General features: G+C 53.1%; 1 protein-coding gene across 3 annotated transcripts in view; it reads left to right on the forward strand.

Annotated features, from left to right (window-relative positions):
- Positions 1-20,789, forward strand: part of CA5A (carbonic anhydrase 5A) — a 47,504-nt gene extending 26,715 nt beyond the window's left edge. For 2 of the 3 annotated variants that reach the window (XM_064369929.1, XM_064369928.1), the window contains 5 exons: positions 2,913-3,031; positions 5,290-5,385; positions 5,854-5,916; positions 16,126-16,281; positions 20,535-20,789. In XM_064369929.1, the coding sequence (XP_064225999.1) occupies positions 2,913-3,031; positions 5,290-5,385; positions 5,854-5,916; positions 16,126-16,281; positions 20,535-20,678 (578 nt within the window). In that variant the 3' untranslated portion in view covers positions 20,679-20,789. The remainder of the gene's footprint in view (positions 1-2,912; positions 3,032-5,289; positions 5,386-5,853; positions 5,917-16,125; positions 16,282-20,534) is intronic. The other variant, XM_064369930.1, reaches the window with a different exon arrangement.
- Positions 20,790-25,240: the final 4,451 nt, after the last annotated feature.

A 25,240-nucleotide genomic window follows, 5' to 3' on the forward strand; every position in this document is an offset into this window, starting at 1 on the left:
AGGAGCAGCGAAGACTAGCTCATAATGGTAGAATTTAAAACTAGATGCAGCTCCGAGGGTGCTCCAGACAACACGGAGCTTGCGTTTGAGTGAAGAGGGGCCGTGAGCAGCTCTGCGGCTTCTCCAGCACTTGCCGCGCCCCCGGCCCGACCAGAGCCGAATCCATTTTCCGTTATCCAGTTTACACCCAGGTGCCTCCAGCCTCGAGTACTTTTTTTTTTTTTTTTGAGACTGAGTCTTGCTCTGTTGTGCAGCGGTGCCATCTCGGCTCACCTCAACCTCCGCCTCCCAGCGTCAAGCGATTCTCCTGCCTCAGCCTCCCGAGTACCTGGGGCTACAGGTGCGTGCCACCACGCCCAGCTAATTTTTGTATTTTTAGTAGAGATGGGGTTTCACCATTTTGGCCAGGCTAGTCTCGAAGTCCTGACCTCAAGTGATTCTCCCGCCTTGGCCTCCCAAAGTGCTGGGATTACCAGCCTGAGCCACCACGCTCAGCCCAGCTACCAGTACTTTTGATGTCGGGAAGCCTCCAGGAGCCGGCAGTGTCAAGCTCCCAAGGCACTCGTCACACGCTCACTGCTTTCCTGGCTTTTGCCGCAGCGGGAGGTGAAGTGAGCAAGGCAGGTGACACGAGGCTCCTCCACAGCTGTGGGAGGCACTCGGGCCGCCCCGAATTGGGGGTCGGGCTCCAGCTCCGCCGGTGCCTTCCAGCCTTGCCCAGCCACCAGCACGCTTTGTTTCTTTCAGTGACAACAACCTGTGGAACAGGTACCACATTTGCAGCAGTTGTCGATGGAAACCTGTTAGTGACAAAGTGCTCAGAGACAGGAGAAGCCACCCACATCACAACCCCTGGGGAGCTGGTTAAAAGGCAGACTCCCAGCCCTACCTGGGCCTGGGGATGGCAGCCGTGACTGCAGTGCAGAGCCAGAGGCCTCGGGGAGCAGTGTTCATGGCTGAGGCCCGCATGTCAGGCAAAGCAAACGCCTGGGAGGCCGCACCTGGCACCGCGCCATGGAGAAGGGCACCCGGAGGCCTGCAGGTGGAGAGTGCTGACTCTAAGGTGAGCACTTAGGGTGACTTAGAAAGAGAGGAGTGTTCCGGCCAGACGTGGTGGCTCACGCCTGTTATCACCAGCACTTTGGAAGGCTGAGGCGGGAGTTCGAGACCAGCCTGACAAACATGGAGAAACCCTGTCTCTACTAAAAATACAAAATTAGCCAGATGTGGTGGCACATGCCTGTAATCCCAGCTACTCAGGAGGCTGAGGCAGGAGAATCACTTGAACCCGGGTGGTGGAGGTTGCGGTAAGCTGAGATCATGCCATTGCACTCCAGGCTGGGTAACAAGAGTGAAACTCTGTCTCAAAGAAAGAAAGAAAGGAGTGGGCTGGGCATGGTGGCTCACACCTGTAATCTCAGCACTTGGGGAGGCTGAGGTGGGCAGATCACAAGGTCAGGAGTTCACGACCAGCCTGACCAACATGGTGAAACCCCATCTCTACTAAAAATACAAAAAATTAGCTGGGCGTGGTGGCGCGCACCTGTAATCCCAGCTACTCGGGAAGGTGAAGGAGGAAAAGTGCATGAGCCCGGGAAGTGGAGGTTGCGGGGAGCCGAGATCACGCCCCTGCACTCCAGCCCAGGAGACAAAGTGAGACTCTGTCTCAAAAAAAACAAACAAATGAAAAGAAAGGAGTGCTCCAATCAAAGCAGGTCCTGTGGTGGGCCTAGATTAAGCAGGGGCTGCCAGAGATCAGGACTGATGCTCTATCTCAGAGTCTGGTGTGTAAAAACCTTGCTCACCCACGTTCCGTGGTGTAATCCCAGCACCTTGGGAGGCTGAGGTGGGTGGATCACCTGAGGTCGCGAGTTTCAGACCAGCCTGGCTAACACAGTGAAACGCCATGTCTACTAAAAGTACAAAAACTAGCTGGGCCTGGCGGCGCACACCTGTAATCCCAGCTACTTGGGAGGCTGAGACAGGAGAATCTCTTGAACCTGGGAGGTGGAGGTTGTGGTGAGCCGAGATCGCTCCATTGCACTCCAGCCTGGGCAATACAGTGAGACTCCACCTCAAAATAAAATAAAACAAAATAAAAACCTCGCTCATTGTGCATTATTTTATAACATTATTTGGGGATAGGATTTAAGCTGCTTTTTAAAAATATTTGGAAGACATCTTTTTCTTGTTTTTGTTTTGTTTTGTTTTGAGACAGAGTCTCACTCCGTCGCCCAGGCTGGAGTGCAGTGGCGCGATCTCAGCTCACTGCAACCACCGCTTCCCGGGATCAAGCGATTCTCCTGTCTCAGCATCCTTAGTAACTGGGATTACAGGCATGCACCACCACACCGGGCTAATTTTTGTATTTTTAGTAGAGACTGGATTTCACCGGGTTAGTTGGGCTGGTCTCAAACTCCTGACCTCATGATCCACTCACCTCGGCCTCCCAAAGTGCTGGGATTACAGGCGTGAGCCACTGTGCCTAGCCAGACATCTTTTTCTTTATTAAAGTCTGGACGGTGTGGAGGGTCAGACTTGCAGAAAGGTAAGAAAATAATAATAATAAAGTCTGGAAATCTTACAGGACAGGTGGGCGTATCAGGAACGTTCTTTACCGATTTCTACCCACAGGGAGTTGAGGCCCTTACCGCCACCCAGTGGCAGCACTGGGACCCTGCATTCATTCTGCGTTTAGTGCGAGCGTCTGGGCAGGCGCTGGGCTGGGGTGGGGCAGAGTCAGCGGCGCAGACGGAGCCCACCTTTGACAGAGCCCACCTTCGGCTTGTCACTCCACCATACAGCAACCCCCTGCGAGTGAACTCAGAGAACCTAAACGCAGACAATGCCTCCAGTAACACCGCAGCTTGACAGGCAAAACGACACACATGTCTTGCTGCTTTCACTTCCAGGAATCGGTGGTGGGCCCTTGGAAAACCACTACAGACTGAAGCAATTTCACTTCCACTGGGGAGCAGCCAACGAGTGGGGCTCAGAGCACGCAGTGGACGACCACGCGTACCCCGCAGAGGTTTGTAGACGTGGCCTAACATGGTCCTAAATCTGGACGCTTTCTCTGTCTCCAGCTCTGTCGTGGGGGGTGAACAAGGCATCCCAGATGCTCACGTGCAAAGGATCTCCTGGGACCTGGGACTGTCAGTGCTCAAAGCGGAACAGCCGGCCACCTCACCTATTTAGTCACACCCCTTTCCTCCAGAGAAGGCACTGTGAACTCTCATTTAATGGAAGAGGAGACAGAGGTTCTGAGTGGTTATGGAACTTGGCAAGTCCAGACAGCCGGGATTGAAGGTCAGAGCGGGGTCTCCTCGGCCGTCCCTCAGCTGTGTGCTTGCAGCACCAGGGACTAGCAGACTCGCAGGGCTGTTCTGAGACAGGGTTTACTCTGTCACCCAGACTGGAGTGCAGAGGTGCGATCTCCGCTCATCACAACCTCTGCCTCCTGCCTCAGCCTCCCGAGTAGCTGGGATGACAGGCACGCACCACCACGCCCAGCTAATTTTTGTACTTTTAGTAGAGACGGGGTTTCACCATGTTGGCCAGGCTGGTCTCCAACTCCTGACCTCAAGTGTTCCGCCTGCCTCGGCCTCCCACAGTGCTAGGATCACAGGCGTGAGCCCCCGCACCCCTCTGAGATCACCTTCTTAAAGCAGTCTTATTTTTAGCATTCCAAAGTCGGAGTCAATAGGGAAAAGGAGTGCAGATCAATGTTGGGACCTGGTTTCCGTGGTTACTTTGGGTGATAAGTGATGCCTTATAGATTTCCCCATATATTCTATGATAAAATTTTTGCAACTTACAAAAAAATGGAAAGTATATGACAGCCAGGTGCGGTGGCTCACGCCTGTGATCCCAGCACTGTGGGAGGCCGAGGTGGGTGGATCACCTGAGGTCAAGATTTCGAGACCACCCTGACCAACATGGAAAAGCCCCATCTCTACTAAAAATACAAAAGTTATCCAGGCCTAGTGGCAGGCACCTGTAATCCCAGCTACTTTGGAGGCTGAGGAAGGAGAATCAAATGAACCCGGGAGGCAGAGGTTGCAGTGAGCCGAGATCGCGCCGCTGCACTCCAGTCTGGAGACAGAGCGAGACTCTGTCTCAAAAAAAAAAAAAAAAAAGGCGTGTGAGAGGAACCCACAAGTTTGCCGTCTCAGTCCTGTGTGGATCGCTTTTGCCATGTTCGCTCTGTCACACCTCTGCTCACCCACCCACCCCCCTGACTTTTTGATCCTTTTTTTTCAAGTTGAGGACCGTTTCTGTTTTTTGGACTTTTCGTCATTATGAAAGTATAGCTGCAGTTAACATGGAGCTAGAGTCCACCCAAACCGAAAACGAAAACTGTTTGCAATCGCACACCCAGAGGTGACCTCGGGGCACTTTATAAATAGCGAGTGAGATCTATTGTTATAATTTTGCACGTATGTATAAATAGACAACAGCCTCTGCGTGCCTCTGTTCATCTAACAACGTACGTTTTAGTACCTCTGTCAGCAACTTTGGTTTTGATGAACAGATATTTTTAAAGGAAGAAGATGGTTGCAAGTTACTCCTAAAGAGACCAGTGAGCTTGGGCCCCTGGGGACCTCCCTGACCGGGGCTGAGCAGGGGCTGGGGACCCCCACCCTGGCCAAGTGTCGCCCATGCTGCAGTGTGCAGTTTGCTGGAGGTGGGGGTGGGGGCGTGGGGAGGTGGGGTCTACAGTGGGGCCTCAGGTGTGGCATTCCAGGTGAGCCGTAGGTGGGCAGGAAGAGCCCACGCCCACCCTCACTGACCCAGATGCATCTGGGAGCATGTAGCCTGCAGGCAGGGAGGAGCTGGGCGGCTCTCACTGGCCCCAGTGCCCTGCAAAGGGCCCCTGGTCCCAGAATCCCTGCAGGGTGGGTTATGGAAGAAGCCCAAGGGCTTGCTGTGCCCATCCTTGTGAGCTTGGAGCCACCATGCCTGGCCGAGGCCTAAGTTTTTTCTGATAATTCTTGTCCAAGGATAACTAGGAGGTAGAAAATAATGAAATCACCCATTTCTACAAGATGAGGTTAAAACAATCCTCTCCTTTTCCCCCACCAGAAAGACGAAGGCTCTCCCTCCCTGGGGCTCTGTCAAGTGTCTGGGAGCTTGCAGTGCTGGTGGAGCTGAGCTCTTACACGTCTGGCTGCAACAGCGTTGCTCGTGATCATCATTAAGTGGGCACATAGGCCAGCCATTCGGAAGGGGAAGAGGCTGTCTTATTTCCTGCCGATCAGTTTAAATTCTCTTTCCATTATGTTTCAGCTGCATTTAGTTCACTGGAATTCTGTGAAATACCAAAATTACAAGGAAGCTGTCATGGGAGAGAATGGCTTGGCCGTGATAGGCGTGTTTTTAAAGGTAATCGCTTGCTGGGGGTGTAGATTGCCTAATGAAAAACATGGTGACCCATCATTAGGATTGCTATTGGTGTTTTTTTTTTTTTTTTTTTGGAGACAGGGTCTTGCTCTGTCACACAGGCTGGAGTGCAGTGGTGCGGTCTCGGCTCATTGCAACCTCCACCTCCTGGGTTCAAGTGATTCTCCTGCCTCAACCTCCCTAGTAGCTGGGACTATAGGAGCGTGCCACCACACGCAGCTAATTTTTGTATTTTTAGTTGAGACTGGGTTTCATCATGTTGGCCAGGCTGGTCTCTAACTCCTGACCTCAGGTGATCTGCCCACCTCGACTTCCCAAAGTGCTAGGATCACAGGCATGAGCCACCGCACGTGGCCTAGGATTGCTTCTAAAATGCGCTGTATTTAAAATGCAGCGAGCTTTCCACCCACCCACTGCCTTTTCATCTGACACCTCGTGTCTGCCGTGCAGCTCGGGGCCCATCATCAGACGCTACAGAGGCTGGTGGACATCTTGCCAGAAATAAAACATAAGGTAAGCTGCATATTTGAAATCAGCATAATTTGACAAGCAAAATTGTTTAGTGCAGCAATTCATTTGCAAGCGTAATAGAAGGAGCCCCATAGAGAAGCTGTGATTCCAGTTCTGGAAATGGGATTCCACGGAGCTGATGCTCGTGTGTCCACAGCTGACTCTCTCTGACTTCAAATACGTCACCACTGCTCTGGGACCCTGCTTCCTCCTCCGTAAAATGAGGGTGTTGGGCTTGATGGAAGTTCCCAAAATTCAGCCATGCAGCCAGCACTCTGAAGATATTTGATATATCTGCCTGCCAGTAGGACTACTCAATGCTTCCTATTTTTATTTTTCTTTTCTTTTTTTTCTTTTTTTTTTTTTTTTTTTGAGGCATCTCCCTCTGTCGCCCAGGCTGGAGAGCAGTGGCACGATCTTGGCTGACTGCAACCTCTACCTCCTGGGTTCATGCAGTTCTCCTGCCTCAGCCTCCTGCATAGCGGGGACTACAGGCGTGTACCACCACACCTGGCTAATTTTTGTATTTTTAGTAGAGACAGGGTTTCACCATGTTGGCCAGGCTGGTCTCAAACTGCTCACCTGAGGTGATCCTCCCGCCTCGGCCTCCCAAAGTGCTGGGATTATAGACATGAACCACCGCACCCAGCCTACTTAATATTTTTCTTTAAATTGATTAGCTGAAAAAATTGTTAGCCTTGTCCTGGGTGATGATATTCACTAGTGATAAAGTTTGTTTCAAAACAGATTGAAAGAAATGCCTAACTAATAACACTGAAGAGTGCGGACCCATGTGCCACCCAGCACGCTCCTTGGGAGGGAGCTAAACAGAGTCCCTAAAAACAGTCCCTGTCCGGACCTGAGCCCGAGGGCAGAGCGGAAGCGGCTCAAATCGCCCAGCTCTCTGTATGCTTCCCTGCATCACGCACAGCTCCAAAAGATGGCAGGGACAAGAAGATCACCTTTCTCCAAGATCAGCTAAAGAAAAGCCTTTGAGGGAAAAGGGGAAATTCCAAAGAAATGTAGTTTATTTGTTCAGCAGCAAACAAAAGAATTCCAGGGCAGAAGGAGTCCGTGAGAGCCTCAGATGTGGGGACGGATGAGGCTTCAACCTGTGCTAACAATGGTGCGGGCTGGTCCAGATGGAGCAGGGACCAGCCCTTCCTCGGGGTTCAAGGAGCTGTTTGATCTGTGCATGGCCTTCGCCTTGATGCTGGCTTGGGGCAGCCTCCTGGGACGGGGACCAGATCACCCCCTGCCGCCCCGTCTGCCTGCTCAGGAACTCCACAAGGCCGTGGTTCTGAGAGCGCTGACGCCTCACCCTCTTCCTCCGCGCTGCTCCCCAGCCAGAGGAAACCTGGGCCGGGGATGTTTTCCCAGCCAGCATCCATCTCCCACACCAGGTGGTCCCACCTCTTGGTGGAAAAGAAAAGAGCTGGCTGTGAAGGACTCTTTACCCAAGGGCTGTGTTCCTCCCCTAGAAGGTTCTGGAGCTTTTCTTCCCCATGGGGTAAGTCAGAATCCTCTAGGCAAACCACAGGGTAGGAATGCTGCCGGGGGAGGGGAGGAAGCGCTGCCGGGGTCTCGGATCGGGTCCTGATGCTGATCTCTGGGCTCATCTCTGCACCTGAAAATACAGAGTTAGACTCTTTTTTTTTTGAGACCGGGTCTCATTCTATCACCCAGGTTGGAGTGCAGTCGTGCAATCTCGGCTTACTGCAACCTCCGCCTCCCGGGTTCAAGCAATTCTCCTGCCTCAACCTTCTGAGTAGCTGGGATCACAAGCGCCCACCACCACACCCAGCTAATTTTTGCATTTTTAGTAGAGACAGGGTTTCACCATATTGGCCAGGCTGGTCTCAAACTCCAGACCTCAAGTGATCCACCCGCCTTGGCCTCCCAAAGTGCTGGGATTACAGGCATGAGCTACCGCACCTGACCAAGTTAGACTCTTGAGAGTTCAAAGGAACTTAAGAGGTTAGGCACAGTGGCTCCCGCCTGTAACCCCAGCACTTTGGAGGCCAAGGCAGGCGGATCACGTTAGGTCAGGGATTCCAGAGCAGCCTGACTAACATGGTGAAAGACCGTCTCTACTAAAAATATAAAAATGAGCCGGGTGTGGTGGCGAATGCCTGCACTACCAGCTACCTGGGAGGCTGAGGCGTGAGAACTGCTTGAATCTTGGAGATGGAAGTTGCAGTGAGCCGAGACTGCACCACTGTACTACAGCCTGGGCGACACAGAGAGACTCATCTCAAAAACAATAAGACCTTCGGAGATAAAAGGCCCAGTGTTGGGAGCAAGAGTCTTTGCTTCATGTGTCAGGGAATGGGAAGAGACTGGAACACTTCTCTTGTCTAGCGGTTCCTGGCGTAGGACTTCCGGGAGCTTCTCCCATAGCACAGTCTATCTGAGAGCCGCGCAGTTGGCCTCCCGGGTCCAGAGCCCTGATCACCACTGCAGAGCTGTGCACCTCTGAGCCTCAGCTTCCTTGCCTGTGAAATGGAGGTGTTAAAACATCCACAGTAGCCCGGGCACAGTGGCTCACGCCTGTGATCCCAGCACTTTGAGAGGCAGAGGTGGGCAGATCACCTGCAGTCAGGAGTTCTAGACCAGCCTGGCCAACATGGCAAAACCCTGTCTCTACTAAAAATACAAAAATTAGCTGGGTGTGATGCGCGTGCCTGTAATCCCATCTACTCAGGAGGCTGAGGCAGGAGAATCACTTGAATCCGGTAGACGGAGGTTGCAGTGAGCCAAGATCACACCCCTGCACTCCGGCCTGGGCGACAGCTCAAGACTCTGTCTCAAAAAAAAAAAAAAAAGAAAATTCCACACTAGAGCAGCATTCTCATAGCGTAAGGGAATAAGGAGCGTGTCTGGTCCTTGGTTGCATGTGCAGTTGGGTTCAAGCACCAGCTGTGGCCGGCACTCACACACCCACGACTGCTGTGGCAGTGCAGAGGCTGCTGCTGCCCGTCACAGAATGCGGCCCACCACCCCGTCACTGAGGTTCAAGTGGCTTTTTGTTGCTGCGGGTGCTTTCGGTCAGCTGACTCCCAGAGAGAGCTATTACCCTGTGGGGATCCGTGAGACTTTAGAATGACGGCCCTGTGACGGAAAATGCTGGAAGTGTGGTTGAATCTAACGCCTGAGTGGAGGGCAGTGCAGGGCAGGATGGGGCTGTGGTGGCCGCAGCTCAAGGGCAGATGGCTGTGGCTTTGAATCCCAGCTCTACCACCCACCCCCCAGGGCTCAGCTGTCCTCACCCAGGGAAGGGCTCACCTGCAGCTTCTGGGCCGCTTTCGTGGCTTCCTTCAGCTGAGGAACACACTGTCCTGAACTCGGGCAGGAAGGACTACAGGCACTTAGTCCCTGTCACCTCTCCTGGTTGCAGACTGATCTAGGCCCTGCTGTGGGACTGACTCAGCAGGGAACCTCCAGGCATCCCACCCGTGGCTGCTCCCTGGGGACCCAGCTGGTGGCTTCTCTGCGGTCCTCAGGTCTCCAAGGGTGAATTTCAAGAGAGAACCAGGTGGTCTTTTTTTTTTTTTTGAGACAGAGTTTTGCTCTTGTTGCCCAGGCTGGAGTGCAATGGCACGATCTCAGCTCACTGCAACCTCCGCCTCCTGAGTCAAGCCATTCTCCTGCCTCAGCCTCCCGAGAACCTGGATTACAGACATGTGCCACCACACCCAGATAATTTTGTATTTTTAGTAGAGACAGGTTTTCTCCATGTTGGTCAGGCTGGTTTTGAACTCTGGACTTCAGGTGATGCACTCGACTCAGCCTCCCATAGTGCTGGGATTACAGGCATGAGCCACTGCACCCGGCTGCCAGGCGGTCTTGCTGTCCTTTTCTGCTCTGGCTTCTGTTCACCACTCCCACCGGGAGCACCTGCCCAGGCTCAGGAGGACGGGACTTCACCCCCACACCTCGGTGGCAGGGGTGCAAAGAAACGACAGCCCTCCACGTAAATTACCACGCTAGATCTTCCCATCACTCCATGGGGTAGGCCTATGAGTCATCTCTACACACACAGGGAAACCAAAGCTCAGAGAGGCAAAGGAGGACTTTCCCTGGGCGCACAGCTGGCAGGTGAAGAGCCCGTTTTTAAACCCAGGAAGTGGATCCATGCAGCCTGAGCTCCCTTCATGGCGCCCTGCTCCCACGTGCAGTCAGAACCCAGGCTGAGCTCCAGCTCCTGCTGCGTGTTTCCGAGCTTTTCGGCAGCTTAGGGGGAAGCACAGCCACGTCTGTGACCCAGACCACACCAGGTGCCACCCAGAAGCCCAGATCCCACCCCCACCCCCAGCACCATCCCATCTGCACAGGCACCTCCCAGCGCCGACCTGTGTCATTGTGCACTCTGCTCCCAGCATGCAGGCACAGCCCCAGTGTGGCCCTGGTGACCCCGGGCAGACAATCCCAGAATGGAGACCTCGAGGCTTCACCTTTGACCCTCTCTGCATGGCCCGAAGTTTTGGCAAAAGCTGCCCACAGAGGGTCCCCGCCCTCCTTGCCTGAACAAGCTGCACGCTCCTCAGGCTGCTGGGGACCTCCTAGCCCCTGCCTTCCAAAGAGTCACAGGGGAATTGGCTGCCTTGTTGAGTTGGAAACAGCCCACCAGGTCCAGGGATCCAGGGAACAGCTCTGTACCCTCGTGGGGGCTCTTCCAGCTCTGCTGGCGGCAGCAGCAGCACCTACCAAGCCCCACGCCCACGTGGCAGGCACTGACAGACGCCACGACAGACACCACTTTGCCTGGCACACACCTGGGGAAACTGAGGCTCTGAGAGGACAAAGTAAGGGTGGAGTTAGGCTGGGTGGGGCATGAAGTTTTTACGATGTGGGGTCCTGTTTAAGAAAAAGACGACAAAATCAAGAATAACAAAATAGGGCTAGGCGCGGTGGCTCACGCCTGTAATCCCAGCACTTCGGGGGCCGGGCGCGGTGGCTCACGCCTGTAATCCCAGCACTTCCGGGGGCCGGGCGGGTTGGCTCATGCCTGTAATCCCAGCACTTTGGGAGGCCAAGGGGGGCAGATTACCTGAGGTCGGGAGTTCTAGACCAGGCTGGCCAACATGGAGAAATACTGTCTCTACTAAAAACACAAAATTAGCTAGGTGTGGTGGTGCATGCCTGTAATCCCAGCTTCTTGGGAGGCTGAGGCAGGAGAATCACTTGAACCCAGGTAGCGGAGGTCGCAGTGAGCCGAGATCGAGGCACTGCACTCCAGCCCGTTGTGGAACAAGAGCTAGATGTTGTCTCAAAAAAATATAAATAAATAAGTAAGGTTTGGGGCTTCAGCGCAAGAGGGTTGTGGCAGCTCTGGGACTCTATATCCCAGCGATTCTCGGGCCTGCCCCTCTCTTCCCCGGCCCCCTCTGGGAGGCGTGTCCCACGTCTGTAATCCAGTTACGTTCGTTCGCCACAGTCTGGGCTCCAACCTGGCTTCCCCAACATCCGCGGCTGTTTTGAGAATTTGCAATGTCGTAAGACACTGTCTACGGTGTACAGTTCTATGGGTCTTGACAAATGCATACAGTCGTGTATCCCCCGGCCCAGAACCCCACAGAGCAGCGCCTACACCCCAAACGGTCCCTCATGTGCCCTTCAGTCAACTGTCCCTGCCTGATCTGTTTCTGCTGGTTCTGCTTCCCTGTTCCCTCACTGAATTTTTGTTGTTGTTGTTGTTTTGAGATGGAGTCTTGCTCTGTCGCACAAGCTGGAGTGCACTGGTGCGATCTTGGCTCACTGCAACCTCCGCCTCCTGGAGTCAAGCGACTCTCCTGCCTCAGCCTCCCGAGTAGCTGGGATTACAGGCGTGTGCCACCATGCCTGGCTAATTTTTGTATTTTTAGTAGAGACCAGGTTTCTCCATGTTAGCCAGGCTGGTCTTGAACTCCTGACCTCAGGTGATGTGCCCGCCTCAGCCTCCCCCACCATTTGTACTCTGCCTTGCTGAATTGCATGGAGCCCCCACAAGCTCCCTTAGCTGTTTCCGGTGTGGGGTGGGCTTAGCAGAAAAGTGGAGCGACCCACTTCTACCAGCAAAGGCTTGCGGCGCTTTCCACGGGTGGCCGGTCCATCCACGCTCAGATAACGGATGTGATGGTCTCAGCCTCATCGGCGTGCTCACCAGTGTCCCATTCTAGCCGCCTGGGCTCACCACACGCATAAAAGAAGGTCCCTGACTTGTTTTAGGGGCCCCGAGGGGGAGCAGCTTTCTGTACCCACATGGCTGCTCCAGCCCTCAGGCACCATGGAGACAGGACACGAGCTTCTGGGGACCACGATGCAACACGTAGGCGTCCTCTCCCCGGCCCCAGGCTAGAAAGCTTTCTTGGCAAGAAACCTGCACGCAGTGGAATGGCTGGGGCCTGCCACTCCCCTCACTGATTCCTGTAGCCCTGGGAGGAACGGACCAGGCCTCAGTGGCCCTGATTGGCAGCATGGCTTTGGGCAAGTTGTTTCTATCTGTCTGTCCGTCTGTCTTCATCAGGAAACTAGAAATACTTCTCGAAGGGTTGTTCAGAAAATTTGAAGTAGTTGCTCAGAAAGCAACTGGTACATCACTGCCCTAGGAGCGGGGACGTGTGGCAGGCAGGAAGAGACCAGCGTCTCCCTGCACACCTGCTTGTCACCCAGATGTCTCCCTGCACACCCGCCTGTCACCCAGATGTCTCCCTGCGCACCCGCCTGTCACCCAGATGTCTCCCTGCGCACCCGCCTGTCACCCAGATGTCTCCCTGCGCACCCGCCTGTCACCCAGATGTCTCCCTGCGCACCCGCCTGTCACCCATGTGCACAAGCAGCCTGCCCCTTCACAACCCAGCTAGGCTGTGCCATGGATGTTCCTTGGCAGTCAGAAAGGACACAGCTCTGACTCACACTGCAGTGTGGGTGAGCCTCAAACGCGCCGTGCTGAGTGAGAGGCGCCAGACACAAACGTCCACACGTTACATGATTCAGTTCCTGCAAAGCCCACAGAGACCAGAGCACTGGGGCGGGGTGGGGACGAGAGCTGAGAAGTGCCAAGCTTCCTCCTTGCGGTGTTGAAGATGTTCTAAAATTGACTTTGGTGATGACTGCCCAGCCGTGAATATACCAAAACCATACGATTATTCACCCTAATTTTTATTTACTTATTTTAAGAAAAGATCTTGGCCAGGTATGTTGGCTCACACCTGTAATCCCAGCACTTTAGGAGGCCAAGGTGGGCAGATCACCTGAGGTCAGGAGTTCAAGACTGGCCTTGCCAACATGGTGAAACCCCATCTCTACTAAAAATACAAAAAATTAGCTGGGCATGGTGTCAGGTGCCTGTAATACCAGCTAGCCAGGAGGCTGAGGCAGGAGAATCTCTTGAACCTGAGAGGCAGAGGTTGCAGTGAGCGGAGATCGCGCCATTGCACTCCAGCCTCAGCAAAAAGAGCAAAACTCCATCTCAAAAAAAAAGAAAAAAAAGAGGATTTTGCTGAGTCACCCAGGCTAGAGTACAGTGGCATGATCACAGTTCACTGTAGCCTCGACCTCCTGATCTCAAGCAATCCTCCCACCTTGGTCTTCCAAGTACCTGGGACCACAGGAGTGAGGCACATACCTGGCTGCTTTTTGTTTTTTTTTATAGAATCAGGGTCTTGTTATGTTATTCAGGCTGGTCTCAAACTCTTGACCTCAAGCAATCCTCCCACCTCAGCCTCTCAAAGTGCTGGGATTACAGATGTGAGCCACCACAACCGCTTTATGATGTTGTTTTAAAAGAAATTAACTGGATAATTGCAAATGTGAACATGTGTACACAGAAGTGATGCACGTGTCTGCCGCTGTGGACACTCCTGGGCTTCCTTCTGGTAGCTCAGCCGCCTCTCCCGGCCCGGACCCTCACTGCTTGGCCTCAGGAGACAAGCCCACGGCATCTGGGTCGCCACCTTCCACTTCTGAAAGCCAGGCCCAAGTGAGGTCGCGGTGCTGCGGCTGAGCAGGGAGGCCGCCTTCCTTGCAGTCAGGGACGCTGTCACTTCCGGCTGGACGCCTGTCCCACAGTGCTGGCCAGGGCAGGTGCAGAGTCATGCTCGGTGGGGTGGGGTCACTGATGAGGGCTATGTTGCTACCAGGCCTGGCCACTGTGAGCCAAGATCCTGCCACTGCCCTCCAGCCTGGAAGACAGAGTGAGACTCTGTCTCAAAAAAAAAAAAAATTATAAATAGAACTACCCTGTGATTCAGCAATCACACACTTCTGGGTTTGTATCCAAAAGAGCTGGCTGGGCACGGTGGCTCATGCCTGTAATTCCAATATTTTGAGAGGCTAAGGCAGGACAGTTGCTTGAGCCCACGAGTTGGAGAACAGCCTGGGCAAGATGGCAAGACCCCCTCGCAACAAACAATTGTAAACCCTGGTGCGGGGTCCTAGTTACTTGGGAGGCTGAGGCAGGAGGATTGCTTGAGCCCAGGAATTAGAGTCTGCAATGAGCTATGATGGTGTCACTGCACTCCAGCCTGGCTGACAAAGTAAGACCCCAACTCTTAAAAAAGAGTTGGGAGGCCAGGTGCGGTGGCTCACACCTGTAATCCCAGCACTTTGGGAGGTCGAGGAGGGCGGATCACCTGAGGTCAGGAGTTCGAGACCAGCCTAGACAACAGAGTGAAACCCCGTCTCTATTAAAAATACAAAAAATTAGCTGGGTGTAGTGGCGGGCACCTATAATCCCAGCTACTTGCACCTGAACCCAGGAGGTGGAGGTTGTAGTCAGCCGAGATGGTGCCACTGCACTCCAGCCTGGCAATAGAGCGAGTCTCAGGGGAAAAAAAAAAAGAGTTGGCAGCAGGGTCTTGAAGAGATACTTGTACATGCATGTTCATGGCAGCACTGTTCACAGCCATAAAAAGGCGAAAGCAACCCTAGCGTCGATCCACAGATGAATGGGTGAACAAAGTGTGTTCTGTCCATGCAGGGGAATCCCGACACACACTCCAGTGTGAATAAACTTGAAATAAGCCAGACACAAAAGGCAAAAAGCATAGGATCCCACCCGTATCAGGTCCCCAGAGTCCTCCAATTCAGAGAGCTGGAAGTGGAATGGTGGGTGCCAGGCCTGGGAGAGGAAGGTGGGCTTAGTGTTTAGTGGGGACAGGGCAGAGTTCGAGTTTGGGATGATGGGAAAGCTCTGGAGGCGGACGGTGGAGATGGTGGCACAGCCATGTGACTGTATTTAATGCCATTAAACTGTATGCTTAAAAATGGCTAAGACAGGCCAGACACGGTGGCTCAGGCCTATTATCCCAGCACTTTGGGAGGCCAAGGTGGGCGGATCACCTGAAGTCGGGAGTTCAAGACCAGCCTGACCAACATGGAGAAACCCTGTCTCTACTAAAAATACAAAATTAGCCACGTGTGGTGGCGCAAGCCTGTAATCCCAGCTACTTGGGAGGCTGAGGCAGGAGAATCACTTGAACCCGGGAGGCGGAGGTTTTGGTGAGCCGAGATCACACCATTGCACTCCAGCCTGGGCAACAGGAATGAAACTCTCTCTCAAAAAAAAAAAAAAAATGGTTTAAGTTGGTAAATTTTATGTTATGTATATTTTATCACAATAAAAAGTAGTATTTTTTTGCAGCCAAGGTATGTAAAAACAAAAGGCTTTGTTTATTTCTTTATTATTTGAGACAGAGTCTCACTCTGTTGCCTCACTGCAACCTCTGCCTCCTGGGTTCAAGTGATTCTCATGCCTCAGCCTCCCGAGTAGGTGGAATTACAGGTTCACACCACCATGTCCAGGTAATTGTTGTATTTTCAGTAGGGACGGGGTTTCGCCATGTTGACCAGGATGGTCTCGAACTCCTGACCTCAAATAATCCACCCGCCTTGGCCTGCCAAAGTGCCGAGATTACAGGTGTGAGCCACTGCGCCCAGTCAAGAAGTGACTTCACAAGGAAGAATGTAAGCGCCAGTGTAAGCTGGTGTAACGTAACTCCCATCAATGTAAGTTGGCAGGAATCCCTGCTCTGTATGGAAGGGTCACATTTCTCATCACTGCTCCCAAGCGTGACAGCAGCGGCCTCATGGCCTTATCTGGGGGAAGGCGCTTCCTTCCAAGTGCCATGAAGGCCCCACATGCTGAGATAAGATGCCCGCCGTTTCTCTTCCTTCCTGAAGCTCCCAGTCTTTCCTGAGAGCTGACACGGCCTGTGGTTCTCGGTCTCTCAGGATGCGCGGGCGGCCGTGGGCCCCTTCGACCCCTCCAGTCTGCTGCCCGCCTGCCGGGATTACTGGACCTACCCGGGCTCGCTCACCACCCCGCCGCTGACCGAGTCGGTCACCTGGATCATCCAAAAGGAGCCTGTTGAAGTGGCCCCAGGCCAGGTGAGCTATGCCCGTAACTGGCATGGTAGCACTTCATGGGAGGCGTTTCTCCTGCTTGGCAGCGTCACTAAGATACTGCATAAGAGCGTGGTCGAGTGATATCCTTCCGTGCATTTGGGGCGTTCTTACACAAGAAGAAATTTCCAACTGAAGTCGGAGCGTGTTGAGATTGGCCAGCAGTTCGTTATCTCAGCCCTTTTATGACACTGAGATGTGAGAGCGAGCGGGAAGGAGGGGAGAGGGCCCAGATGCCTGGCTTTATGGCAGTGCTATCTAATCTCCAGTGGCTCAGCCTCCAGGCAGAGCAGGTGCCCCAAGGACACGAGGTTGAACTAGGTCAGTGCTTGATCGTCCAGTAAAATTGCTGTTAAAAAAAAAAAAAAAGTAGGCTGGGTGTGGTGGCTCAGGCCTGTAATCCCAGCACTGTGGGAGGCTGAGGCGGGCGGATCACGGGTCAGGAATTCAAGACCAGCCTGACCAATATGGTGAAACCCCGTCTCTAGTAAAAATACAAAAATTACCTGGGCGTGGTGGCGCGTGCCTGCAGTCCCAGCTACTCAGGAGGCTGAGGCAAGAGAATCGCTTAAACCTGGGAGGCAGAGGTTACAGTGAGCCGAGATCGTGCCATTGCACTCCAGCCCGGGCGATAGAGACTCCATCTCAAAAAAAAAAGAGAGAGAGAGAGAAGTGACATCATCTTTGGCGTGTGGGTCCTGGCCCATAGGGGAACTCCATAGCTATTCGTAAGTGAACACGTTAACCAAGACATGGCTGTCGTAGACGTATGCTGGAAATTGGTTAAAGTAGGACGAGGCCGGGCATGGTGGCTCACACCCGTAATCCCAGCACTGTGGGAGGCCAAGGCTGGCGAATCACCTGAGATCAGGAGTTCAAGACCAGCCTGGCCAACATGGTGAAACCCAATCTCTACAAAAATACAAAAATTAGTGGGATGTCCTGGGAGGCGCCTGTAATCCCAGCTACTCAGGAGTCTGAGGTGGGAGAATCACCTAAACCCAGAGGTGGAGGTTGCGGTGAGCCGAGCTTGCACTGCACTCCAGCCTGGGCCACAAGAGCGAGACTCCATCACCAAAAAGAGGTAGGAAGTAAGATGGTAGAGTGAGAGGAGACTTGAGAGTTGGAGTTACCTCCGTTGGTGAAGGACAGTAAGAAACCAGGGCAGGGCGTGGTGGCTCATGCCTGTAGTCCCAGCATTTTAGGAGGCCAAGGTGGGCAGATCACTTGAGGTCCGGCGTTCCAGATCAGCCTGACCAACATGGTGAAACCCCGTCTCTTACTAAAAATACAAAAATTACCCGGGCATGATGGTGCATGCCTGTAATCCCAGCTACTCGGGAGACTGAGGCAGGAGAATCGCTTGAACCCGGGGATAGGAGGTTGCAATGAGCCAAGATCGCGCCACTGCACTCCAGCCTGGGCAACGGACCAAGACTTCGTCCCAAAAGATAATAATAATCATTGAGACGGTGGAGGATTCTCTTCTGGCTCCTTCAGAAAGCTGCAGAGCTACGTGTGTGTAGAGAAAGTCCAGGTGGACCGCATGAGTCAGCAATTGCTACGACGATGCTGAGTCACAAAACACCCCAAGCTCAGCAGCTCACAGCAAGCACTCACTGTGTTTTCTCATCAGTCCATGCGTTGGCTGGGAGGCTGCTGGGCCCTGGATGGTGGAGCTTTGCAGAAGGAAGGCTGTGGTTGGGGTGCAGTGGGGGCCAGGCTCTCTCACATTTCTCAGACAGTGGCTACCCCGGGCAGGTTCTCAATGACAGCCATGCCAGTGGCAGGAGCACAGGGGAGGTCCCTGCTGGCAACACTGTGCTCACACCCTGTTGGTCAAAGCCAATCTCAACAGTGAGGACGAAGTCAGCAAGGCGGGAGGAGGTGAGTGAGCATGTTCTGAGTGGTGTCCGCATCCATCACACACAGACAAGGCACTCATGGGACTTGGCCCAGGGTCGTGGGTCTGCGTGATTTTGGTTTTCTTCCTTTTTCCTGTCTAGTTTTACTGTTTTTTGTTTGGTTGGTTGGTTGGTTTTTTTTTTTTTTTTTTTTTTTTGACGAAGTCTCACTCTGTCGCTGGGGCTGGAGTGCAGTGGCACAATCTCGGCTCACTGCAACCTCCGCCTCCCGGGTTCAAGCGATTCTCCTGCCTCACCTGCTTGAGTAGCTGGGATTACAAGTGCGCACCACCATGCCCAGCTAATTTTTTGTATTTTTAGTAGAGACGGGGTTTCACCATGTTGGCCAGGCTGGTCGTGAACTCCTGACCTTGTGATCTGCCTGCTTCAGCATCCTAAAGTGCTAAGATTATAGGCATGAGTCACCATGCCCGGGTTTTTTTTTTTTTTTTTAATTAGTCGATAATACTTGTACACATTTTTAAAAGTTATACTATTAGGCTGGGCATGGTGGCTCATGCCTATAATCTTAGCACTTTAGGATGCTGAAGCAGGCAGATCACTTGAGGCCAGGGGTTCGAGACCAGCCTGACCAACATGGTGAAATCCCATCTCTACTAAAAATGCAAAATTAGCGGGCACCTGTAATCTCAGCTATTTGGGAGGCTGGGGCAAGAGAATCACTTGAACCTGGGAGGTGGAGGCTCCAGTGAGCCGAGATTGTGCAATTACACTCCAGCCTGGACAACAAGAGCAAAACTTCGTCTCAAATCAATGAATCAATAAAAATACAAAAATTACCCAAGCGTGGTGGCATGCCCTGTAGTCCCAGCTACATGGGAGGCTGAGGCAGGAGAATCACTTGAACCTGGAAGGCGGAGGTTGCGGTGAGCTGAGATCTCACCACTGCACTCCAGCCTAGGCGCCAGAGTGAGACGCTTGTCTCAAAATAAATAAATAAATAAAAGTTAAACTATATTTTTTCTGGAAATCTTAAAAGAGTCTGTAGGAATTTTATCTGTCCAAGGTGGTTTAGAGCCACAAGTGTGCCGCCCATCCCCCACCCCCGCCCGTCAGACGTTTCTCAGCAGTTATGGCAGTTCCCCTGGAGTTCCCCTAAGGGCCAGGACCCAGGTGCCAGAGATCTCTGGCTCAGCTCTTTCTCAGGGCTCCAGGTGAGCTCTTCGAGGGTCCTTCTGTCTCCTGGGTCTGTGAAAATATTCCCTTATTTACAAGTCATGGCATGATACCATTTGTACTTGGAGACATGGGATGTGGAATATCTGCCTGCCTCCCAACCACAGCTGCTGGACATGGGGAAGGCTTTGCTTGAAGGTGGCCCTTGTCAGCAAGGCCCTCATGCCACTGGGCAAGCATATATGTGACAAGTGCCCATTCCGGGTCAGTGCCACCCGGAGAGAGTGGGGGCAAGTGTGGAGGGGCAGCACAGGAACAGGACATTCGTGTCAGCACGCTGCTGTCTGGCGGGCAAGTAGAAGCAAAGTCGATAGTATTAAGCCAGGGTGGCCGACGTCATATAAATATGCAGGGCATGGCAGGGCAGTGGCTCAGGCCTGGAATCCCAGCACTTTGGGAGGCTGAGGCAGGTGGATCACCTGAGGTCAGGAGTTCAAGACCAGCCTGACCAACATGTTGAAACCCTGCCCTACTAAAAATACTAAATTAGCTGGGCAAGGTGGCTTGTGCCTGTAATCCCAGCTACTCAGGAGGCTGAGGCAGGAGAACCACTGGAAGCTGGGAGGCCAAGGTTGCAGTGAGCTGAGATCTTGCCATTGTATTCTAGCCTGGGCAACAAGCGTGAAACTCCATCTCAAAACAACAACCACAACAAAAATCATTTATTATCTCCCACAGTTTCCATGGTTTGGGAATTTGGGTGGCTCTGGCTTACCATCTTTCATGGAGTCGTAGCCCGATGTCAGCAGGGACTGCAGCTATCTGAAAGCTCCACTAGGGCTAGAAGACTCATTCCCAAGGTTGGCCCTCCCAAGTGGCTGGCAAATTGGTGCTGGCAGTTGGCTGGGGGCCTCAGTTCCTCTTCCCATGGGCCTCTCCTCGGGGCTGCTTGAGTACCCTCCCAATATGGCGACCAGCCTCCCCCCAGAGCAAGCGATCCTGAAGACCAAGGCCGAGGTGGCAGTGCTTGCTTGCACACCGTCACCTGCACCACACTGTCACCTGCACCATTTTACTGGTCATTTGGGGCCATCCCTGATTCATCATGCGACGGGACCACACAAGGCCTGAGGGACACCTGGGGGCTGGCTTACCCTGCTCCCATACCAAGCTCACCCTGGCTGCCCTCTATTCCAGCTCTCTGCATTTCGTACGCTCCTGTTTTCTGCACTTGGTGAAGAGGAGAAGGTGATGGTGAACAACTATCGCCCGCTTCAACCCCTGATGAACCGGAAGGTCCGGGCATCCTTCCAGGCCACTAATGAGGGCACCAGATCCTAGAGACACTAGGTCCACGTGAATAACAGGGCTGACTTTGAAGGAAGGAAGCGTTGTTTCCCAAGTTTCACAGTGTGATTGTACGTGACTTCTGGAATTAAAAAGAGAGAATGAGATGACTGTTTGCATCGACGTACTTTTCAGCTGCAAGTGAAAGAAAGACACGTAAGTACCGTGGGGAACATAACGCTGGGCAGAGGGGCTGTGACGCGGGACCCGAGGCAGTGCAGGGCGCTTTGGTTCGCTGTAACGAAGTACCACGAACTTAGTGGCTTAAAGTAACAGAGACTGATCCTCTGGCTCAGTGAGCCAGAAGTCCAACACCAAGGTCAGCACAGCTGCTGCTTTCTGAGGCTCGAGGGGAGGATCCTTTTTCTTGTCCTTCCAGCTTCTGCCTCCTCCTTATAAGAACTCTTGTGGCCGGGCACATGAGTGGCTCCTGTAATCCCAGCACTTTAGGAGGCCGAGGAGGGCAGAAAATCACCTGAGGTCAGGAGTTCAAGACCAGCCTGGCCAACATGGTGAAACCCTGTCTCTACTAAAAATACAAAAATTAGCCGGGTGTGGCGGCACATGCCTGTAATCCCAGCTACTCAGGAGGCAGAGGCTGAAGACTCGCTTGGACCCAGGAGGCAGGGGCTGCAGTGAGCTGAGATTGTGCCATTGCACTCCAGCCTGGGTGATAAGAGTGAAACTTTGTCTCAAAAAAAAAAAAAAAAAAAAAGAACTCTTGTGATGACACTGGACCCACCTGGATAATCCAGGCTACTCTCCCCACCCCACGACCCTGGGCTTAATCACACTGCAAGTCCCCTTTGTCATATGAGGCCACCTATTTACAGAATCTGAGGATTAGGATGAGGGCATCTTTGGGAGCCATTATTTTGCTGCTAATCCTAGTCACTGAGCGATCCTTGGTGTTGGGGATGGGGTGGAGTGTGAGCTTAGAGGGCCCAGAGGGTGCCCCCAGGGAATACCAAGACAGGGGAAGCCACACTCAACACCTTTGCTGAATGTCCCTCGACTACCATGCCTTTGACTCTGCTTCCTACCCGCTTCCCACTGCACTGTGGGAAGGCCAGAGGCTGAACTGGGCTCCTGAAGAACCTTTCCTGGAAGCTCCACCCAGCATTGTCCACACCGTCAGCTGGGCCGGTGGGAAACGTTGTTTTTAGCAGGGCATAGTGCCTCTCCCCACCACGCCGACTTTAACTTCTTAGACTGTGCCCTGATGTTGTGCCCTGAGCTTCTGCAGTGAGCTCTCCTGCTAAAAGCTCACCTCAAGCCTCCCTTTGCATGGCTGACTTGTCCTGCTCCAATGGGACCAAGCCCCGGGCCGTGCACTCTCCTGGCTCCCTTCCCTCCCTGCAGTTGTCTCAAGCTCCAAGGGACAGCCACCCGACCTCTCATTACCTCCTATCCCCAGGCTGTCTGGCCCACTACCTGGTATGCAGTGGACATCCAACAGATGTAAATAATGACGACAAAATGACGTGATTGTGTATGTAGAAAATCCCAGATGTCAGGGCTGGGCGCCATGGCTCTCGCCTGTAATCCCAGCGACTTGAGAGGCTAAGGCAGGAAAATTGTTTGAACCCGGGACGTGGAGGTTACAGTGAGCCAAGATCACATCATTGCACTCCAGCCTGGGAGAAAGGGCGAGACTCTGTTTCAAAAAGAAAATCTCAAATGTCTACAGACAAATTACTGGAATAAATTACGAATTTATTGATCACCAGTTACAGGGTGATCAATATACAGAAATCAATTATTTCTATGAACAAGTAATAAGGAGAAAATGAAAAATTTAGAAATATATTATTTAACAATAGGATCAGAAAATCAAAATTAGATCTGGCAAAAGATATACAAAACTTCTACCGTGAAAACTATGAAACATGGCCAAGAGAAATTAGAGAAGATCTGAATAACAGAAGCTGCCCCGTGTTCACAGACTGGCACCCTCAATATTATGAAGGTACTGGTTCTCCCCAAAGTGATGTATATATTGGATGGACTCCCAGTAGAAACCCCATCAGGGGTGTGTGTGTGTGTGTGTGTGTGTGTGTGTAAATTAACAAGTTGATTCTAGATTTGCATGGAAATGCAAAAGAACCAAAAATAGGCCAGGTGCAGTGGCTCACGCCTGGAATCCCAGCACTTTGGGAGGTCAAGTTGGGCAGATCACTTGAGGTCAGGAGTTCGAGACCAGCGTGACCAACATGGCGAAACCCCATCTCTACTAAAAATACAAAAATTAGCCAGCCATGGTGGCAGGTGCCTATAATCCCAGCTACTCAGGAAACTGAGGCAGGAGAATCACTTGAACCCAGGAGGCAGAGGTTGCAGTGAGCTGAGATCGCACCACTGCACACCAGCCTGGGTGATAGAGAGCGAGACTCCCATCTGAAAAAAAAAAAAAAAGCAAAAGGGGGTGAAAGGGTGCCCCAGAGTGGAGAAGACATTTGTAAAATGGACAAAGCCTTGTAATTGGAATATACAAAGAACTCCTAAAAATCAGTAAGAAAGCCACAGCTAGCCCAAGAGAAAAATGGGCAAATGACTCAAGTGGGTGTCTGGTGAAAGAGGACATGAGACCAGTGAATCTGTGGAAACTGCTCGACATCGTTAATCATTAGGGAAAAGCAAATTAAATCCGCAGGAGAAGCCTCCGCACACCCTCCAGAAGGCACACAAAGACCTGGTGGCGAGGACCGGAACCACCACTTTGGAAAACTCTGGCAGCCCAGCCAAGCCTAGCATCCCCACGCAAAAACGCCCTTTGCTCAGAACCCAGCAGCAGCGTCAAAGTCGCCACCCAGCCTGTGGGGACCATTACCCACTCTTGCCTCCCATGCCTCTCTCCCCACCCCTGCACTTGGCTCCCATGCCTCTCTCCCCACCCCTGCACTTGCCTCCCATGTCTCTCTCCCCACCCCTGCACTTGGCTCCCATGCCTCTCTCCCCACCCCTGCACTTGCCTCCCATGCCTCTCTCCCCACCCCTGCACTTGCCTCCCATGCCTCTCTCCCCACCCCTGCACTTGCCTCCCATGTCTCTCTCCCCACCCCTGCACTTGCCTCCCATGTCTCTCTCCCCACCCCTGCACTTGCCTCCCATGCCTCTCTCCCCACCCCTGCACTTGGCTCCCATGTCTCTCTCCCCACCCCTGCACTTGGCTCCCATGCCTCTCTCCCCACCCCTGCACTTGGCTCCCATGTCTCTCTCCCCACCCCTGCACTTGGCTCCCATGCCTCTCTCCCCACCCCTGCACTTGGCTCCCATGTCTCTCTCCCCACCCCTGCACTTGGCTCCCATGCCTCTCTCCCCACCCCTGCACTTGGCTCCCATGTCTCTCTCCCCACCCCTGCACTTGCCTCCCATGCCTCTCTCCCCACCCCTGCATTTGGCTCCCGTGCCTCTCTCCTCACCCCTGCACTTGCCTCCCATGCCTCTCTCCTCACCCCTGCATTTGGCTCCCATGCCTCTCTCCTCACCCCTGCACTTGCCTCCCATGCCTCTCTCCCCACCCCTGCACTTGCCTCCCATGCCTCTCTCCTCACCCCTGCACTTGCCTCCCATGCCTCTCTCCCCACCCCTGCACTTGCCTCCCATGCCTCTCTCCTCACCCCTGCGCTTGCCTGCCCTCACCCTCGGGCTGCCCCTTGGACACCCGAAGGACGCTCCTGCCTCCAGCCTCTGCCTGGAATTCTCTGCCCTCAGGTAGCCACGTGGTTCACTCCTCCCTTGGTCCCTGCCCAGATGGCCCCTGTTGAAGAGACTTCCCCTCCCAGCCGTCTCCTCTCCCTGTGACTTTGCACCCCAGACCTTCTGTGTTTATGCGTTCAACGTCTACTTCCTTCCGTCAGAATGTGAGCTCCGTGCGCAGAGGCTAGTCGGACCTGAGGCAGTCTAGACTGCGTCCCCAGAGTCTAGAATAGAGCTTGCCACATCATCGACACCCAGTAACTGTGACATTGATTTATGGAAGCCGTGCTGGCACAAGCGGTAGCTCTCCTTCCACCAAAGGAATGAGCTTGCCAAGAAAGAGACGACATCAGCAAAGAGAGACAGAAAAGCCACACTCAGAGCCATCATTGAGCTCTGGATCAGTGACACAGCCAGTGGGTGCTCTTTCACTTCAGCCAGTGTGGCTTTCTTTTTACCTATTACTTGCTTGGAAAAGAATCCTAATTAGCACAGTATTTTTCTTTTCTTTTCTTTTTCTTTTTTTAGGCAGAGTCTCGCTCTGTCACCCAGTCTGCAGTGCAGTGGTGCAATCTCGGCTCACAGCAACTTCCGCCTCCCGGGTTCAAACGATCCTCCCACCTCAGGCTCCCCAGTAGCAAGGATTACAGGGATGCGCCACCATGCCTGGCTAATTTTTTTTTTTTTTTTTTTTTGTATTTTTAGTAGACATGGGGTTTCTTCATGTTGACCAGGCTGGTCTCGAACTGCTGACCTCAGGTGATCTGCCTGCCTCGGCCTCTCAAAGTGCTGGGATTACAGGCATGCGCCACCATGCCCATCCCAGTATTTTTATTTTCATAACATTAAACAATTTT

Source organism: Aotus nancymaae, unplaced genomic scaffold (assembly GCF_030222135.1).
Source record: "Aotus nancymaae isolate 86718 unplaced genomic scaffold, 86718_ANA_hifiasm-v0.15.2.pri h1tg000095l, whole genome shotgun sequence".
Taxonomy (NCBI): Eukaryota; Metazoa; Chordata; class Mammalia; order Primates; family Aotidae; genus Aotus; species Aotus nancymaae.